This window comes from Rutilus rutilus (genome assembly GCF_951802725.1).
Source record: "Rutilus rutilus genome assembly, chromosome: 21".
NCBI lineage: Eukaryota > Metazoa > Chordata > Actinopteri > Cypriniformes > Leuciscidae > Rutilus > Rutilus rutilus.
This window is the reverse complement of record NC_140226.1, coordinates 25,080,371-25,101,319: the sequence shown is the minus strand read 5'-3', so window position 1 is coordinate 25,101,319 and position 20,949 is coordinate 25,080,371. Positions and strand designations below refer to the sequence as shown.

Sequence of the window (20,949 nt, the reverse complement as noted above, 5' to 3'; positions counted from 1 at the left end):
TGAATCAGCACTTCAAAGCTTTGAAAAAAAAAAAAAACGTGAGATATATCGCATGACTCTGATCTTTTTGAACAGACTACCAAGAGCACTACTATTAAATAAGACAAATTATTTTAGACTCTTGTCACACACCAATTCCACTGTCTCCCAGGCCCATGGAACACATCCATCCCGACAGCAAAACCTGATTATAAAGATATCCAGCATGATTTGAAAATGTTACAAAGAGCATCTTGTGTTGTTACTGAATGCTTGGTTTTGTTGTACCTTTTGTTTATTTCCAGGGCTAAATGAAACTTTAAATTCCCAGACTTTCAGTGAGGATTTCTTATCCCTACTGTAGTTCTGTTCCTACATTTATTCCTCCTTTAGCAGTGCTTTCCTGCAAGGTTTTTAATCCTATTGTTAAGTTTGCAAAGCAGCATAACAAATCCTCTGACAAAATACACTTTCTCAAGAGGCTTCTGGTTGACATAGCAACAGTAATGAAACCATTTCTCGAAATATCTCAACATAGAAGAATCAAAGAGAAATAGCTCAATTAAAACAAACCTCAACGCAATGATGGACTCGTCAAGAGATGAGATAAGGCTAAAATGTTCTGTGACAAATGCTGAAGATCTCAATCGCGACACATGAACGATTTAAGGGGCAGCTACGTTCTTGTCATGTGCGTCTACTTCAACTGGTCTGATAGAAAGGCATTCTGGAAATGCAAGTTGTCTCTGAGGAACCATTCAATAAAATGCCATTGTTTGGTTTAGTGGTAATGATGTCATCAGTCTTCCTCATAAATCGAAACATGCACAGGGGAAAACAAGCCACAACAAAACAATAAACCTATTTATTGAGTCTCTTCAGTCTCTACTGAGAAATAAAAAAAACCCTATAAAATATAACCAGGCTTATATATTTTCTAGATGCTTGCCCTTGCAAAACTCACTGCATCAATGCCAGTGTGTTATCAATTTGTTAAAAGTCGGTATGAAATCTTTCATTTAGGTAGTGACGATAGTCTTTTCTTCCCTATTGTGACCGAGTCAGACGGCTTCCCCAACAAGAAAAATGTAAAAATGATATAGCACCACTAATAATTACACCACTGAAACATGGATCTCTGTACAGATGCAAATAAAGTGGTGGAAAAAAAAGGTTTGCAATTGGGGAAACATCAGTTGGATAGCTTCTCAGATTCAAACATCTGCAAGATTATTTTCTTGGAAGGCTGAGTTACTTCACAACAGGAAATCTTCTAAAAAGAATCATATTCATGGAACCTAAATCACCGTTCATGGTGACTCTGAATGGTACGTCTTTGACTAAGCCAGTAATGTTAGATCCAACACTACTTAAAGTCCAGGAAAAAGCTCTTTTGGGATATACATGTACAATGAGTACCATATATCATTTAATAAAAATAACTATTGTGGAATATTTCATTATTTTGACAGAAGTAAATGACAGTTCCAACCAAGGTAAGGAAAATCAAAACCATGTGGGCCAAAATAAAACATTTTATTCACTATACATACATATATCAAACTGACTTTGCAAATTAAAAACGTATAAAACCTTCTGCAGACACAAGATGGCTGCTACTGGAGAGCTTTTAACAGATCCTCACAATGATATTTTTCTGTAATTGTCCTAATACTGTCATGTGCCTTTATGTTCTTAAGGACAAACAGCACATCAGACAAAAGTGCTCTGAAAAAAAAAACAAAGAGAGAAAATAGAATCAGATCTATTATAGAATATAAATACACACACTACTGTACAATACATACCGCATGTTGCTGGAGTCATTGTTGTCCCTGAATATCGCATGAGCGGTCTGAAGAAGATGTTTGCTGAAGTTCTGCAGCTGAGGAAGTGACGATCCAGCGTTCACATCAATAAACCATGAGTTTGGAAAAACATCTGCAATCTTTTTAGAAAGATAAAAGTTAGTTTTATAACTACCCTAGTAGTAACCATGAGATTAGATTGACACTGTAAATGTATGCACCTTTTTGCATTTCTGGATGGTGTGTTTCGGATCAGGTATGTTAAGAATGGTTATCATCAAGTAACGGCCAAGAAGTTTATCCAACATTAGCTCTTTAAGAACATGTTCAGGAATCAAACCATCCCATAATGCCATGTTACCAAGCAACTGAAAAAAAGAAAAAGAAAAAATATTTAATCTACAAACAATCAGCATGTCACAAAGAAACAATTTACTCTAAATATTAGTTTAATTAACATGAACACATACTCTACCATTCAAAAGTTTGGGGTCAGTAAGAAAAAAAACACACAAAAAAACACTTTTATTCCAACATGACATCATGACTTTGCGTAAACATACACGCCACTTTCAAGTCAAGTGGCGTGTTATCTATACGCATTTTGAGCTATCCGCGTGTATGTCCACGCCGTCATCTTCCGCGTGTATGTCTACGCCATTAAACGTCCGAGTGATTCCGCGTGTATGTCTACGCCGTTAAATGTCCAAGCGAAACGAAGCAAAATGTAAATCTACATCTGGGGAGCGATATTTTTTTACTAGGATGGTAGGGGAAGACTCATAAATGGTATTAACCCCAGTGACGGGTAGGTTTAGGGACGGGGTTGGGGTAAGTCATATATATTTATATAGAGAGTAATGTAACGTTAAGTCAACGGCGTTGATAAACACGCTGAAAAGCGATTATGCGTGTTGATAGCACGCCAAAAATGGAAATACGAATTGGCGTGTCATACATACGCCATTTCATGAGATCGGTCTGTTTATTCAGCAAGGACACATTCAAGATCAAAAGTGATATATAGCAGTTTGCTCTAGTTTTCAAACTTTTAAGTATTATTCTAACAAACATAACTATAAATACATTCAGTAAATACACTGAATAAGTTATACAGTTTTTAATTTAAATAGATCCTGTTCTTTTATCAAAGGATCCTTAAAAATGTCATGTTTACATGCAGCTCAACTATTTTCAGCATTATTGATAATAAGAAATGTTTCTTGAGCACCAAATCATCATATTAGAATGATTTCTGAAGGATCATGTGACACTTAAGACTAGAGTAATGATGCTGAAAATCAGCTTTGCCATAACAGAAATAAATTTCATTTTAAAATTGAAATAGAAAACAGTTATTTTAAATTGCAATATTTTTTTTTTTATGTTTTATTTTTACAATATTACTGTTTTGATGTATTTTTTTATTTAAAATACCGGCTTGGTGAGCATAAGAGAATTCCTCCAAAAACATTTTACCTGCCCCAAACATTTGAACAGTAGTGTACATTAATGTACAGAAAGATGATATGTGAAATGTCACACCTTCACTGCTGACCAAAACTGTTTGTTCTGAAACTGGAACTGTGGTGACCTCTTATCCTCTAAAAACCTTACACAAAAACACAATGTCTTTCACACACAAACGTAATGTAATCTTACAAAACACATCAACCTTTTAAATTATGATCAAATAAAATATTCAAAACAAATAAATCAAGATAAAACGTACTTTTTTGGGTACAGTGGGACAAAGACGTCATTATCAACTGAACTCCTTAACCTCTGAATAACTGCTTCAACAAAGGCCTGCAGGATGAAATCACAGGTTCATTATACTTACTGACATTATATCCATAAAGTTACATTCGTTTTGATCCATACAGAGTTTTAATGCATCATAGGTCAATACCTTGACAGGTTTGCTTTGTTCACCATCAAATACAGAATAATCATCCTGTATTCTCTTGCACAGTGTTGTGAGGGTTTGAGACTGCTGCGTAGACAGAGGGTCCCAGACCAGCTCCACGAAACCTGCCCAAAACAACAAGCAACATTTTAATTAATTAGATAATTAGTTCTGATATTCTGAATGAATCCTACAGTGAAAGCAATACATTCTAATCTACTTAAAGTGCAACTTCATGTTTATTTGTCAGCAAGTCTGCCGGACGCTAGCCTGGAAATCCAGACCTAAATCTAAAAGATTAATGGTCTGGCGTCGACTAATGAAAATCGCACAGCTCGAGGGGCGGCACCAAGCGCGCATTTGAAAATCTCACTGCACGCAATTATACTCTTACCGTATCCGGTCGGCAAAACAGCAAAAACGTCCTTCTTGCAAAGGAACGATTCGAGCAGCGTCTTCTGTTCCTGTTTTAGATAAAAAGCCAAGTCTAACTCGTTCATTGTAGCATCCAAAGCCGTTTCAAACAACTGGTGTTCATCCATAGCCATCTTGCAATGTTTACTAATGACTTCGACGTCACAGCGCTGTCGTCATCTGTTTAGCTCGCCTCTGGCCCGCCTATATCAGATAACCCGATGTGATTGGTGCAGCTCAGATCGAGGGGCATATTTAATGAGCATCATTACTGGACACCAGAGTAACTCGCTGAGCAAATTCAACTTGTGCTTTCGCAAGAACTCTGGATTACCAGGGTAGCCGGACGCAGGACTTTCATGAAAACTACAGATTATACTTTCGCATTTTTGTATCCCCGCCCACGGACAGTCAGATAGACAGAGCGTTATTAACAGAACAGTTATTCTAAGGGTAGGTTTATCATTAAAAAATGATATCATTCTATGTCTACTCTTTAATCAGCATTATAGTAAAAATGTAAAACTAAGGCAACAGCTTGCTTTCTTGTACGCAACAGCGTTTTGCTTTTACTACACTGTTCATGTAGTCATTTGAAATGTTGACTACAAAAATTCAGGTTTTTTTTCTTCCAGATTTTCTGTTGCAGCATTCTCTTTGCAGCATTTAGCCACTGCTTACAACACTGGATCCTTCACTGGAAACCGAAAGTAACTCACTCCCACTAAACATTTACTCTTTGAATTCTTGACCCGGGAACAATACAAAATGACACCATGATTAAATGTTTGCTAAGAAGTGTTTCCTACTAAAGCAAGGTGGTATTTGATTCTGGTAAGCGCATCCATAGCAGACTAGTGGGAGTGGCCTTGGATGGCAACATGCCCAGTGCATTATGGGTGTTGAAGGTTTCCTACCTATATGGCAAAAATAAAGGCAACAGCCTTTTTTCTCTAGTCGGGTAGCAACGATTAAAAATGTTCCCCGCCTTTCTACTGTATTGGCAGCCAAGTTTTTGCCAGTGGTGAAGTACCCCTTTAATAGTAAATTACAATAAAAAGCGTGATATTAAAATATTCTGTTCCCAAACTCAATGTAAATTGTAGCAGACTGGTGGGCATTATACAAATGTTGGCGTAAATATGTGCAAATGACTCACCTTGAACTTTAGAGAGGATCGTCTTCTCAATTATGGTGGGCAGTGTCGTCTTATCCATGTTCTCAGATTCCTCAAAACCCAGACCGTGACAGAATTTCTCAACAGCAGAATACCACGGCAATGCCTCAAAGTCAACACCTTCTGCCTACATTACAAAAAAAAAATATATATATATATATGTTAGTAAATCCATTACGTATAACATGAGTGGCAAGACGTCAATGACAGACAGATATAAAAATAGTGAACATTTAAAGGTCATTAAAAGGAAACGGACTGATGCTTCTCTGATCTAAATCAAATCTGAAGATGGAATAGAGTTCTGGAAATAAGTGCCATTTCATTAAGTGAATCACACATTTAAAATACAAGTGTAGGGAGGCAGAGAGAGAGTTTGTAACCATAACTGTACAAAAGACTATTTTTTTCCCAGCCCATTTTTCCCAGCACAAAACTCCCACAATTGCTAGTTAACTTTTATTCAAGTGCAGGTAGAGTGTCTTGCTTTTGCGTGTCATCTCCTCAAACATGATTCTGTGCGGCTGTTGTAGCTACATTTTGTGACGGGTGGAAACCAGCGTTAAGGTGCAATACCTCTATCTGCTATATTGGATTGTCAGTGTGGTAGATTTCTTCTAAACGTACCTGACCTAAGTCTACCTGGGTCTCGTCTACAATCGACGTCCCCGAACACAGTCGACGTTAGTTTCTCTGGGTCTCGTCTACAATCGACGTCCCCGAACGTCTACAGTCGACGTTAGTTTCTCTGGGTCTCGTCTACAATCGACGTCCCCGAACGTCTACAGTCGACGTTAGTTTCTCTGGGTCTCGTCTACAATTGACGTCCCCGAACGTCTACAGTCGACGTTAGTTTCTCTGGGTCTCGTCTACAACCGACGCCCCCGAACGTCTACAGTCGACGTTAGTTTCTCTGGGTCTCGTCTACAACCGACGTCCCCGAACGTCTACAGTCGACGTTAGTTTCTCTGGGTCTCGTCTACAACCGACGCCCCCGAACGTCTACAGTCGACGTTAGTTTCTCTGGGTCTCGTCTACAACCGACGTCCCCGAACGTCTACAGTCGACGTTAGTTTCTCTGGGTCTCGTCTACAACCGACGCCCCCGAACGTCTACAGTCGACGTTAGTTTCTCTGGGTCTCGTCTACAACCGACGTCCCCGAACGTCTACAGTCGACGTTAGTTTCTCTGGGTCTCGTCTACAACCGCCGTCCCCGAACGTCTACAGTCGACGTTAGTTTCTCTGGGTCTCGTCTACAACCGCCGTCCCCGAACGTCTACAGTCGACGTTAGTTTCTCTGGGTCTCGTCTACAATCGACGTCCCCGAACGTCTACAGTCGACGTTAGTTTCTCTGGGTCTCGTCTACAACCGACGTCCCCGAACGTCTACAGTCGACGTTAGTTTATCTGGGTCTCGTCTACAACCGACGTCCCCGAACGTCTACAGTCGACGTTAGTTTCTCTGGGTCTCGTCTACAACCGACGCCCCCGAACGTCTACAGTCGACGTTAGTTTCTCTGGGTCTCGTCTACAACCGACGTCCCCGAACGTCTACAGTCGACGTTAGTTTCTCTGGGTCTCGTCTACAACCGCCGTCCCCGAACGTCTACAGTCGACGTTAGTTTCTCTGGGTCTCGTCTACAACCGACGTCCCCGAACGTCTACAGTCGACGTTAGTTTCTCTGGGTCTCGTCTACAACCGACGTCCCCGAACGTCTACAGTCGACGTTAGTTTCTCTGGGTCTCGTCTACAATTGACGTCCCCGAACGTCTACAGTCGACGTTAGTTTCTCTGGGTCTCGTCTACAACCGACGTCCCCGAACGTCTACAGTCGACGTTAGTTTCTCTGGGTCTCGTCTACAACCGACGCCCCCGAACGTCTACAGTCGACGTTAGTTTCTCTGGGTCTCGTCTACAACCGACGTCCCCGAACGTCTACAGTCGACGTTAGTTTCTCTGGGTCTCGTCTACAACCGACGCCCCCGAACGTCTACAGTCGACGTTAGTTTCTCTGGGTCTCGTCTACAACCGACGTCCCCGAACGTCTACAGTCGACGTTAGTTTCTCTGGGTCTCGTCTACAACCGACGTCCCCGAACGTCTACAGTCGACGTTAGTTTCTCTGGGTCTCGTCTACAATCGACGTCCCCGAACGTCTACAGTCGACGTTAGTTTCTCTGGGTCTCGTCTACAACCGACGCCCCCGAACGTCTACAGTCGACGTTAGTTTCTCTGGGTCTCGTCTACAACCGACGTCCCCGAACGTCTACAGTCGACGTTAGTTTCTCTGGGTCTCGTCTACAACCGACGTCCCCGAACGTCTACAGTCGACGTTAGTTTCTCTGGGTCTCGTCTACAATCGACGTCCCCGAACGTCTACAGTCGACGTTAGTTTCTCTGGGTCTCGTCTACAATCGACGTCCCCGAACGTCTACAGTCGACGTTAGTTTCTCTGGGTCTCGTCTACAATCGACGTCCCCGAACGTCTACAGTCGACGTTAGTTTATCTGGGTCTCGTCTACAATCAACGTCCCCGTTCAATAATATTTATACTCTAGCGTGTCTCCTCGCTGACGTCGGCCGAGTCCCCTAACCCTAATTTGCTGCGCAGCAATAATAACCGACAGACTTCAGACAATGCCTTCGAATATGCTTTAATCACAGCCGGAGGATCTCAGACAAATTTCAGAGAGAATCCCACCCGCAAAAGGAATACAACAGTTTTTATATGGCGCTTTTCCACTGCATGGTACAGTACGGCTCGGTTCGGTACGGCACGCTTTGGCGCTTTTCCACTGCATGGTACGGTATGGCTCGGTTCGGTACGGCACGCTTATGGCGCATTTCCACTGCATGGTACGGTACGTAGAGGTCGACCGATTCATCGGTCGGCCGATTGATCGGCCGATTTTTTGCATTTTTAACATAATCGGCATCGGCCAATATCCAAGTGTATCAAGCCGATTATTAGGCAGGCGCATCTGTGGGCAGCCTAGTGTTGTTGTTGTGGAACACGCGTTCGACGCATGCTGCGCCTAGAGTCATTCTCCAGCAGAGTGAGCAGACCTCATCCAGTGCTTAAGGAAGGAGCTAAGTTCCTTGGAGAAAACTCCTTTATATTTAATTAAAAACGTTTGATATGTTACTGCCAACTTAGAGAAAAAACATGAATAGGCGACATGACGTTCGGCTACTTTGAAATTGATAGCGTAGTTGAGGTTGCATTAGCACAGCAGAAGGGTTGCGATCATGTCACAATAAGTAAGCAAGAATTTACAGACAGTGAATCTGAGACTTTTATTTGTTCTGTTTGTGTGTCTTATATTTGAGAGGGTTGTCACTCAATGCAGAGAAATAAGTAATAAAAAAAAGAGACCAACTATATGCTAGTGAAGGACTGGCTTTGCTTTGCTAGGGTTGGGTAGCTACAGACAGACCCAGTGCTAATACGGCACTGGTGCCTTAACGACCGTTATTTACCGGACAACGCGCATTTCTGTGCTTCATATCAGTGCTACTGTTATGCCTGTGCTTCTCTTGGATGCTCTGAAAACGGACGTTAGAATAACAGAAACATCGCTTTGCTGCACTTGACACTAGTCAGCAGTTAACTTTAACATTCCGTTAGCTAGTAGCTGGATTAAACACGGTTAAAATGCTGGCCAAACAGTAGTGTAATGCGTGACTGTATTTCACTGTAGACTAGGGGTGGAACGGTACATGTTTTCGTATTGAACCGAAACGGAACAGGCGTCACGGTTCGGTGTATACATTTCCACGGAGAATACACGCTATAAAAATAAATAAAACTCGCGTGCAAAGTAATGTGGAACTACTGTTAGATACGCGGGTTCTTTAGGGACACCTAATCTGTAGCTCCGCTTTAGCTCCGGCTGCGATGTAAAGATGTTGTGTGTGTGTGTGAGAGAGAGAGGCGCGGGCGCGATCGAGATCGAAAAGTCGCGTGTGTTTAAAGTCGCAAAGTGTTTACTTATATTTGTGTGCAAACGCGCGCGCGTGTGTGTGTGTGAGGCGCGGGCGCGATCGAACAGTGGAAACATAAAAACATACTCCGTCATTTTGTTTATCAGGACATCATTCAAACTGCAAAGTGTTTAAGTTACTGTTAATTCAAATGTTAAGGAAAACAAATATATTAATCTGAAATGTAGCAAATGAATTTTCAATTCATTCAGGTACAATTACCAAACATATCTCAAGTTCTTTTTGTCTTTTGTACAAGTGCAGATTGGTAAAGTGTTCAATAAATGTTTTTGTTGAGAAATCTTGTCTATCTTAAGTAATTATTTGTATTACATTTTATCTTTCAAATAGAGGTTAAAAACAAGCACATAATCGGCCAAATATCGGCCAAAATAAATCGGCAGCATTTATCGGCCATCGGCCGACCCGGATTTCAAAAGATCGGCATCGGCATCGGCCTGAAAAAAACCATATCGGTCGACCTCTAACGGTACGGTACGGCTCGCTTTAAATGGTACCACCTCTGTTGAGGTTCCAAGCGTACCGTACCGGTACTAAAATGTGACGTGAAAACACTGAAGATCACTGATTGGTCAGACAGAATCGTCACTACCAGTGTCATTGTATTTGCGACACGAGACCATGCACGAGACAAACCCGCTAGATTTAAATAGCCAGTAGACAACAGCCAACGCTGTAGTGTCTTGCAGTTAAAAAGTTTCTTGTAAACTGTTTCTTGCAGTCAGGGGCGGCGCCGGATAATTTTTAACGCATGTGCTGAGGGCACACACACACATATGTGTGTGTGTATATATGTGTGTGTATATATATATATATATATATATACGTAGGTCAGGTACGTTTAGAAGAAATCTACCACACTGACAATATATATATATATATTATTAATAAATGAGCAAAACTTGGCCACAAAATATTTAATATTCAATTGTTTTAATGATCACAATTAAAGTTTTAATTTTATTAAATTGAACAAGCGCAAAATTCAGCATTCAATCAAATATTCAAAAAGACTTAATAATAATAATAATAATGTTATTTCTCTCTATAGGCGCGTTTACTACGAATATGGCGATCGTCAACTTCATCTTTGCCATGCACAGACAGAAAACACTATTTTATAAATAAAAATCACTGCACGCGTCCCCGGATTTACAAACGCACATCTTGCTTGTTGCACGCACATTATGTCGAAATAACGAGATATTATGTTGAAATAACATTATTATTATTAAGTCTTTTTGAATATTTGATTGAATGCTGAATTTTGCGCTTGTTCAATTTAATAAAATTAGGCCTATATATAGCCTATATATATATACTATTAATAAATGAGCAAACCTTGGCCACAAAATATTTAATATTCAATTATTTTAATGATCACAATTAAAGTTTTAATTTTATTAAAACGCGTGCACTGATTTTTATTTATACCATGGGCTGTTTAAATACTCGATTCTGATTGGCTGGAAGGTGTGCAGTAAAACCGTTTAATGCACAGGTAGTTCCAGTCAGTTTGATTACAGTTCGAAATTAATCCGCTACATTGGTAACCATAGTAACACAGATACACTCTCAAGCAGAGTGAGAGACACATATGAAAACGTTTAGGTAGGTTAAATGGATGATTTTTGAATATCGTTTAATTTGTATCAGTGTTGCCTGTCATTCATAAATAATTGTAATAAATCCATTAAAGAATCATTAAGTTAGCTATATGCTTAAGCAATGAGGGGACTGTAGCTGCTTGACTTTAAAGAAGAGATCGACGCACACAGGTAACTCGCGCACGCATCTCTCTCTCTCTCTCTCTCTCTCTGTTCCTTCTCCTTCAGTTCTCTGTCTCTCTCTTTTAATAATGAATTTAAATAAATGTGAATTCATTCAAATAAAAGCAATCCGATGGCTCTACTTTATTTAAAGCGGACGGAGTGCAAGAACTGACGAGCCTTAACTTAAGAAATAACCGTCATTTTTACACGTCTGTTAAAAAATTACACTGTAAACATCAGTTACAGCTTTAACTTATTTTTAACTTGGCAAATAACCAAGGTATAAGCGGGATAATCCACGGCTAGCCATGCATTAAAGAATTTTAATGCACTTCGTTTCGCGTCGGGTGGTTCTTCGCCTCTACGTCGTGCATTAAAATCCTTTAATGCATGGCTAGCCGTGGATTATCCCTTACTTATAAAAGTGTTTTCTGTCAGTGTCTGTGCATGGCAAAGATGAAGTTGACGATCGCCATATTCGTAGTAAACGCGCCTATAGAGAGAAATGCACATAATGGATTACATAAGAGAGTAGCCTATTTCTTTTTGTTTTGAATTATTTCGTTTAAAGACATTTCAAGCTTTGTGTATTTGAGGATGAGATGCGCTCCAGTTAACGTACAATGCAAGTGACCGCTCGGGCGCCTCAATGATTAAATTGTCTATTTTGCATCTTATTCAATCCAGGCAATTGTTTGATGAAAAAATTATTAAAATGAAGATACAATTTATACAAAACGAAATTCACTTTAAAGAAATGTTTTCTACAAAACAAAACTTAATGAAGTGGTCAAAATTATGTCTGACTCGCTCCATGTCTCTCTACTCGTGCTGTTCACTTTTCATAATCAACATAGGCAGATGGAAAAAAATAACATAACATTAACTAAATGCGCTTTTTCAATGGCAGTAGGCTAAAACAGTACATTAGGCCTAGACTCTCTATTTGTAAAGATTGCTGCACATTCATTTAATTCAGATTTTGCACACACAAGTTGAAAGGCATTTGTTCAAATCAAGTTCACGGATAATTGTGCGTGCATTTATTAATCATTATGATACTAAAATCATAACAAAGTAGGCTATGCTATGTACAAAAAATCAGATGAGCCCAGAATATGAACGCAACGTTTAATTACACGTTAAGAATTTTCCTTCCATATAGTAAACCATTATAAGAACGATTAATTTAAAAACATCCACATGCCGAGAATCAAGAGCACCATCCCCTGTGTTGTGCGTTTGAAATGTGGCGCGTTTACAATGATGTCATGGCAGTAGAGGCGGCAACTATAACGATCAGTCCCACCCATTTTGAAGCGGTACTAACTGCAATGGAAAAGCAACCGAGCTAAAGCGAACCGAACCGTGCCGTACCGAGTCGAGTCGTACCACGCAGTGGAAAAGCGAAGCGAGCCGAACCGTTCCGCGCCGAGTCGAACCGTACCGAGCCGAACCGTGCCGTACCATGCAGTGGAAAAGCGCCATTAGAATAGGAGCATGGCGAAAATGAGACATTACATAATTTCCCAACAATTTGATTGGTTCTTCATAGGCCTTCTGTTACTAGTTTCTTCTGTTACTCTGTTTTCTTGATTACTTCATTGTTAGTCACAAGTTTTCAAACCTAAACATCTGTCTAGTTTAATTTCCCCTATTTGTTATTTATACACTCACACACTCAAAGTCACGAGTTTTCAACCAAAGGTTTTGGAAACATTTAAGATTCAAAAGCATATGAATGTTGTTCCTGCAAGAAAAATAATTGTTAGTTATGATTAATTGAAAAATCCATCACATCAGTTAGTTACTGGTGCTGGATTATTGTATATGTTATTACAATATTATTGTATATGTACAGGGTTAGGTTAGTATTAACACAATATCAGTATTTCTTTTTTTACTATCATGGTTATCGTCAATACCAGTATAATTGGTGACTCAGCTTTTAGTGTTGACACTGCACAGCACTGCAGTTCTAATTATCTGTAATGTAATTATGATTGTTAATGTTAAAAAGCTAATATAATAAACTAGTAATTTAGTGAAGAAATATGTAGGTTCTTTTGTAGAACATGTAGAACAAAATCAGTTTAAATTTTATTCAGTACAGTAATTTAATTTGTCTGACGCATAAGTTGCTGAATACACACCTTCAAATCTACAATGCAGTCTGAGAAATCTGGCTTATAAAATAATAACTAAAAATACGCAGCAGACGTGTGTGATATGTACTTAAGCTGTAAAAAAAGCAATATTTGTGATATGACAATAAGCTTACTTAATTACTACTCATAATTACTGTCAAATGCTGAGTTTGTCCTGATCCACAGATCCTTATGGATGGAAAAAAGGGTGTTTCAGGTCCAACACAGCACATTTTGGTCATTTCCAGCTGATTTGAATGTAGTACAAAATGATCAGATGGAACATCAAAATAACCATAGATCACCTGAAGAGGATTCCAGCCAATGAGCTGGTGTCGGATCAGGGGTGCCAGGAGCTTAGGGAGGCACAGGCCAATGTAGGCATTACTGTAAGACTCTTGGAAGGAGACGCGCCATTCATTAAATCTGGAGAGGATTTTCTTCACGTCCCAGAACTCTGTCTGAACATCTGCAAACACTTCCTGTGCCTTTTTCAGTAGATCATCTGAAATTGAATCAAAGTCATAGATGCTGTACATATTCCACATGGACTTTAAACAAGTGTTGGATGCAATGTTTGTATTCTCAAAGTATTTATAGGCTCTGACGCCACTGTTTAAAGTCAGCATGAAACGGATAGTCTTTACTCCCGTGTTGGGGGAGTAGGTGGGGTGAATTAGCTATTTTGAAAAAAGATTACAAGTGCATGGATATATCATTTATAATAAATACTGGAATATTCAAAAATATATATATAATAATTCCATTTTCATTTCATAGTGACTAAAAATGATTTTATTTGTGCTTCAATAAAGCTTCTCCCACCTCTTTTACTTTGTAGCTCCGCCTCCTGCTCTGCTGTTGGTTCCCAGTCACAAGGTACGCACCCAATGTCTTCATAGGACAAGCTTAGACATGAAAACACACAGGGAACAGAAAACCCAATGATAAATGACTTTGACAACTGTAATTTAAAGATTATAAGCATCTCAGAAAGCCTCCAAAGGCTGTAATCTATAAAGACTCAAAATGTCAGACTAAGTGTATCCAGTATTTACAGCAATAACATTCAGTAATGGTGAAAGTTCATACATTATAATCCATCTCACCTCTGCCGAGTTGGGCTAGAGCCTCCGGTTGCGTCACCATTGCTGTGTGAATCAGTGTTATCTACGAGACATCCACAATACACAATATTATATGAATGAATGTGCATTCAGTCCTGTGACAGATGGAAGTTATGATCATTATAATCATATGTGAGGGTATAAGATGTGAGGCAGTATACAGTTGTAGTCTTACAGGTTAATTTTTGAATCTGTGAGGATTCCTCCAGTAGTGCTTCTCTTCTCTGACTCAACAGCGCCTCAGCCTGGTCAATATAGAGACTGTGCATGTCCAGCTCAACAGAGTTTATTAAAGCCATCTGAAAAATAAAACAATCTACTTAAAGGCTGTGACACGCCAAGTCGTCGTCAAAGAACTAGAGGTGACGAAAGCCGATTGTGTTGTCGCCTTGCGTCGGCTGCGTCTGGGCCAAAAAGCTGCGCTTTAACACACCTCAAAGACTACAGCTGACTGCCAACTAGCATGTGCGTTCTTGCGCCTGTGTGTAAGAAAATAACTTTATATTTTAGCAGGTATTCGTCATTTAAAAAGGGAAACCTAAACTAGGATTGCAGCTACACAAACCGTAAATAAAGCAGCATTTGTTTACCACTTTGAATATCAATCATGCTGATCACTTTATTCATTCCAGGTGGCTCATGTTAATATGAAAATATTCACCTATTCAGGTAATGCTCAGGTAGGATGACTTAAAATTAGAACAGCTTTCTTTGACTTCTTTGCTTGCTTTCACCATTTTTGCTTTTATTCTCGTGCACATCTGCTCCCTAAACTAACCAGCCAATCAGAGTTATCTCTCTCACCGACAGCCCAGACGCAGAGTCAACACGTTGAATTGGGCGAACTCCCACCGACGTGAGCCCGACTACAGCCGTTGTGTGGAACACACCGCAAAAACTAGCCCGACAGACGCTCACCAATGGCCCAACGTTGGCCGACCGTCGTCTTGGTGTGTCATAGCCCTTACTAGGGCTGTAATCTCCCAGTCGATTAGTCGATTATTGGTCGATACGTTCTGGTGATACGATTTCGCTCTGAAATTTTTTGCCGTGTTCATTTCATCAGTTTTGCCGTGTTCATTTCATCAGGTGGAAAGCACTAATTGCTAATGGGGGTGTTTTCAGAGCACCCCTGTTTCACAGGCAACAGTCTGTCTTCAGAACACCCCCCCTTGTTTTCACTTCTTTGGGATTAGCCCAACCCACAGAAGAGAGACAGATTGAAGAAAGTAGGCTACTAGAAGTTTTGCTGAATTGCTTTATTTTTCAGGTATGCACTTTATTTCGTTTCTACTCTTGATCTGGTTTGTTTAGCAAATATTCTTTTTTTTATTAAAGTGGACGTGCCTTTTGTGTTTAAGAGTAAAAGCTTTAAGTTAATAGTCTATTCGTGTCTCAGCCGCGAAGCTGAGCTCCTATGTTCAGCCTCGCTCTGTGCGAGCTGCACAGAGCGGCTGAAATGATAGTGTCTGTCAGTTATTATAATACATATGACAAAAACAATTGTCTAAATTATGTTGCATATTCCTCAAAAGTTCTTGTGATGATATCACTAGTTGACAACATAGTACTATTTTCAGAAATCATAGGCTATGATATTGCGCAGGTGCACGTGATGCAACGCTGTCAGAGCCGACAGACTCGTGTGTCAGACTCATTTCAGTGCAAAATAATTAGGTAAAAAACTATTTAATATACTGCAAATAGCCTTCTAGTTTTTTATGTTTATTTGTAATTCATTTAGGCGGACAACAAGGCTACCAAGTACTGCGCACAGTGCGCAGCTAATTAATTTAACGGGTTTTTTTCCTAACGTCATTTTTAGTCGAAAATTTCAGGACTTCAGTCGACCAAGATTTTCTTTGGCTGATTACAGCCCTAGCCCTTACACCATTAAATCAGTGGAGCATCTAAATTGTATATAATTATTCTGTATTACATGCATACTACATTTAGTAAAGATTAACTTTGCCTACCTTCTCAGACAGGCATTCCAGTAGGTTCTGTGAGAACGCGTTCATGGTACGGTAGAATCGGAGCTGCTCATCTGCGGGGTGGTTTTCAAGGCTCTCTAAAGAGCTCTTGGCCATTTCCACATCCAGCTGCATCCTCCTCAGCTCTGCCTCCCGCGCCCTGTGCACCTGTTTCAGCGAATCCAACCTGGAGTGAGATTTTTTTTTTAATATAAATGATATATACTGCCATTCAAGTTAGTAAGATTAGTATGATTTTTTTCTAATGTTCTAGAGGCTGCATTTATTCGATTAAAAATACTGAAAAAATTTAATATTGTGAAATTTTTTGAAAACTTTTCTATTTGAAAATATTTTAAAATGTAATTTATTCCTGTGATGGGAAAGCTGAATTTTCAGCATCATTCCTCCAGGCTTCAGTGTCACATGATACTTCAGAAATCATTCTAATATGCTGATTTGCTACTCAAGAAACATTTCTTAGTATTAAAATCAATGTTGAAAACAGTTATACTGCTTAAAGGGATAGTTCACTTTGAAATTAATTTTTGATATGTTTTAGCTTACCTCAAGGGCATCCAAGATGTAGGTGTCTTTGTTTCCGCAGTAGTTTCAATTTTGATATTTTTAGGTCAAACCGTTCTTGTCTGTCAGTCATATAATGCAGGTCTATGGTCACTGGCTCAAAACACAAGCACAGAGTCCAAATTAAAACAATTCCCCATCGTCCAAATGAAACAATTCCCCATCATAAGTACACATTGATGGCCTAAGACACGAAACGAGCGGTTTGTGTGAGAAAACGAACAGTATTTATATCGTTGTTATCTCTTGAAAACAGCACACGTCCAAATGATCTGACGGCGCGGGCGGGTATAGATATATACATAGATGTCGCCTTGGCTACGGTTTCGTTCCAATGAACTGCAGTAGCGAAGGCGACATCTAGTGTATACATCTATACCCGCCAGCGGGCGGGTATAGATATATACACTAGATGTCGCTTGGCTACGGTTTCGTTCCAATGAACTGCAGTAGCCAAGGAGACATCTATGTATACATCTATACCCGCCCGCGCCGTCAGATCATTTGGACGTGTGCTGTTTTCAAGAGATAACAACGATATAAATACTGTTCGTTTTCTCACACAAACCGCTCGTTTCGTGTCTTAGGCCATCAATGTGTACTTATGATGGGGAATTGTTTCATTTGGACGATGGGGAATTGTTTTAATTTGGACTCTGTGCTTGTGTTTTGAGCCAGTGACCATAGACCTGCATTATATGACTGACAGACAAGAACGGTTTGACCTAAAAATATCAAAATTGAAACTACTGCGGAAACAAAGACACCTACATCTTGGATGCCCTTGAGGTAAGCTAAAACATATCAAAAATTTATTTCAAAGTGAACTATCCCTTTAATTTCTTCTGGAAACCATGATACATTTTTTCCCCCCAAGATTTTTCATGAATAGAAAGTTTAAAATTTGAAATCTAAATCTTTTGTAACATTACATATGTCTTTACTCTCACTTTTGATCAGTGCGTCCTTGCTCAAAAGTATTAATTTATTCTTCTAAAATAAATAAATCTTACTGACCCAAAGAGTACTGTATATATAGTTAATATTCATATTTTGATTACCTTTTATTTATTTATTATCAATTAAAATAATCTAAAACGAATGCATAACAGCAGCTTACTTTCCAATGATTCTCTTCTTAATGGCATCAATTCTGACTGGTGGTAGCGTTTCGGGGATGTCCATTTTCTTCTGTCGGGCTGGTCTAGGAGCCTGCCAATCCTTCTGAGAATACAAGGAAAGGTCCTTGAAACACTATGGAAGTAGTGTGTAATATAAAGCAAGTTAATGTTTAGTTAAATATTATCCAAAAAGGCTCAAGGAGATTAAAATCTGTCACAGTGGCGAGTCTCACTTGGTGTCTTTTGACTCCTTTTCCAATCTGTTGCTCTTCCCACATCTGCTGGTCTTCCTCCTCCTGGCTATCAGAAAAACTCTCGTCACTATCACTTCCTGCAGAACACAAACACAGAACATTCGATCTCTCTGCCAACTACTTTAGTGATTTAATATACACAAGTAACACAAGTTTCTCACCCATCTTCTCAGCCATTCGCTCTCTCACAGTCTTGGGTTTGGGTGCAAACTCAATTCTGCGCTCATGATCATCCAGATCATTGTCGCTGTCTTGTTCTTCATTGCTCGGATCTTCTTCCTGTAGGCTTCCAGGAGTGTGGGGTGAATCCAGTGAGATGTAATCTTGCTTGGCTCTGGCATTTCTCCTTTTCTCTTTGGCAGCACGAATATTTCTAGCATCAGGAATGATGACTGCAGCAATTGACAAATAATGACATTAACAATCGCACTTAAGTGTTAAAGCAATAGTTCATAAACAACATGATAGTGAGTAAACAATGACAGAATGTTGAACCATTGCTTCAAACCTCTGGTGGTCTTTGGTAATTTTAGACAGAACAATTTAATGTTTTAAAGTCCCCCTGTAGTCCAGTTGCAATAGTATCTTCTTCCCTATTGCAACGTATATTCGATTGAAATGGCTTCTCAAACAAGAAAAAAAAAACGTAGGCCGGGACTTGGTTTTGTCGATCGGGAGTTGATTGAACAGTTGTGGTGTCATGTGAGTGACAGGTTATCCCGGCCTCAAGCCAGTAAACGAAGAGAAGAGACTCATTTTTGATTTTATGGCGACTTTAAATTTTGTACTTCATTGGAATGGTATGAAACTTGGTGACTTTTCTGGCACTTGCTACTGTATATAAACACAAAGATTTTTTATGGTCACAGTGGACCATAGGAAGTAAATGGGGAAAATATTATTTCCAATTAATACCGTGTTTTATTTATACAGAAACAAATAGTGCCTAATTCAGAGGTACCATGAGGTCCCCTCAAAATACAAAATATGAATGAAATAATATAGCCTAGTACATTAATTTCATTTTAAAACGTATTGTATTTAATCTGTTTTGTTCAGAGGGTTAATGGTTACTTAGGCAAATGATTTAGTTGCAGACAGAACCTCTTTGTGGTTTTGAAGAACCAGATGAACTTGACATGGTAGAAGAGCTTTCATCATCATCATCATCATCATCATCACTGTCAGGAGGTATTTCTTCAACAGAAGAATCAGCATCACTGTCAGATTGCAAACTGGCATCCTTATTCTTCTTAACTGAAAATAGATGAAGTGTTATGGACCATAACATTCACGGCCAGATGAAAAGCATGTCTCTGCAGATGACTGTAACTTACCTTGTAACGGTACAGGAGAATCCTCTTTATTCCGTGCCTGGAACACAACTTCTCTATTGACTGACCGTTTTACTTTAAAACTTCCCTCAGTGGCTGTAAGAATAAGGTTTCTTCGTTAAAACGAATCTATTAGCCATTAGAAGTGCATATAACTGGTTATAGTAAAATGTTTACCGTCTTTATCGTCAAAGAAGCTGAGCGTTTTGCTCTTCGACTGGTGTTTTATATCTCTGGACTGGAGTCCAGTCTCCTCTTCATCACTGGAGTCACACTCGCGAGCCTTTGAACTAACGTTACTTGAAATCCCTCCTCGCTGCAAATCTGCTTTTAAATCTGCTTTCTCCGTTTCCTTTCCACCGTCAACACCGACGAGCTTTTCATTCTCATCTTCATCACTGGATTCATTTTTCCTTTGCCTGAAATTTCTGCGCGGCTTTTTATTAAACATTATTTTAAATACAATCCAACGTGAACATAAAATCAACGTTTTGTAGTGACGTATTTTGTACTTCCTGGTCGTCGTTTAAAAACATTACATAATAAAAGTCCTGCATCTGTATAAAGAAAGGCATATTTAATTTGTGTTGTAAAACTTGGTAAATACATGCTAAATGTCTCCGAACTGAGTCTTGATTGTTTCTAAATTGAAACAGAATTTTTAAAGGCTGTTAGCTGAAGCTCTAGGAAGTATCACAGTAATATACTATATAACTATATAACTTTTTACTTTATATTTTGTTATTGTTTTAATATAGCCTAAGCCTCTGCTCAACTAAAACTGGGAATCCTATCTTTAATGTTTGCTGTCTTATTTGGGATTTAAAAAAAAAAAAAAAAAATTATTACTAATTACTTTTACAACCAACTGAGTAATAGTTGGGTAACAGTAATAGTAGTTTGGGTAATACTGTGAATTACTGATTTAAAACTAGTCTTTTCTATTTTTAGTTTGGTAGCTAGGTAGCTTTACTGATCCCACGTGAGAAACTTAAGTGTTTTAGCAGGACAACAGATTATAATATAAACCCAATAAAAATATATACCCTATAAAAATAAAACCGACATACTATACACATGCAATAAATAAACAAATTTAACCCACATTTAGAAATTAATCAAGTAGTTATATAAATTAAAAATATATATTATTGCATATTGTAATTATGCCAAGACCCTATAAAACAGTGCCAATAAACAATAATTATTGCACATATTTGTTGAAGTATATATAAAAAATAAAAAAAAGTAAAATGTAATAAATTGCACTATTCCTTGAATTTACTGCATTGAGTACAGCTATGAGATGAGCAGAGACCTTGTTCATAGGGTGAAGGGTTATA

The 20,949-nt window shown here is 39.1% G+C and overlaps 1 protein-coding gene across 2 annotated transcripts; it reads right to left on the bottom strand.

Annotated features, from left to right (window-relative positions):
* Nucleotides 1-1,496: 1,496 nt before the first annotated feature.
* gcfc2 (GC-rich sequence DNA-binding factor 2) lies at nucleotides 1,497-20,158 on the bottom strand. 2 transcript variants are annotated; one of them, XM_084392814.1, is made up of 18 exons: nucleotides 19,784-20,158; nucleotides 19,610-19,702; nucleotides 19,377-19,529; nucleotides 18,434-18,664; nucleotides 18,252-18,349; nucleotides 18,018-18,121; nucleotides 16,316-16,499; nucleotides 14,515-14,638; nucleotides 14,322-14,382; nucleotides 14,038-14,120; nucleotides 13,518-13,717; nucleotides 5,270-5,414; nucleotides 3,700-3,821; nucleotides 3,520-3,596; nucleotides 3,333-3,399; nucleotides 2,009-2,155; nucleotides 1,788-1,927; nucleotides 1,497-1,707 (listed from the first exon to the last, which is right to left on the bottom strand). In XM_084392814.1, the coding sequence occupies exons 1-18, from the start codon at nucleotides 20,055-20,057 to the stop codon at nucleotides 1,596-1,598; spliced, it is 2,415 nt and encodes an 804-aa protein (XP_084248940.1). In that variant the 5' UTR covers nucleotides 20,058-20,158; the 3' UTR covers nucleotides 1,497-1,595. The 2 variants fall into 2 exon arrangements, with proteins under 2 accessions (XP_084248940.1, XP_084248939.1); XM_084392813.1 differs by having other exon boundaries at nucleotides 18,018-18,151; nucleotides 19,784-20,124.
* Between the last annotated feature and the right edge of the window lie 791 nt (nucleotides 20,159-20,949).

Coding starts and splice junctions, on each gene's coding strand:
- gcfc2 (XM_084392813.1), bottom strand. CDS start 20,057: ATGTTTAATAAAAAGCCGCGCAGAAATTTCAGGCAAAGGAAAAATGAA. Junction 18,350..18,433: donor GCGAATGGCTGAGAAGATGG/GTGAGAAACTTG, acceptor TGTGTTCTGCAG/GAAGTGATAGTGACGAGAGT. Junction 14,383..14,514: donor ACAGATTCAAAAATTAACCT/GTAAGACTACAA, acceptor GATGTCTCGTAG/ATAACACTGATTCACACAGC.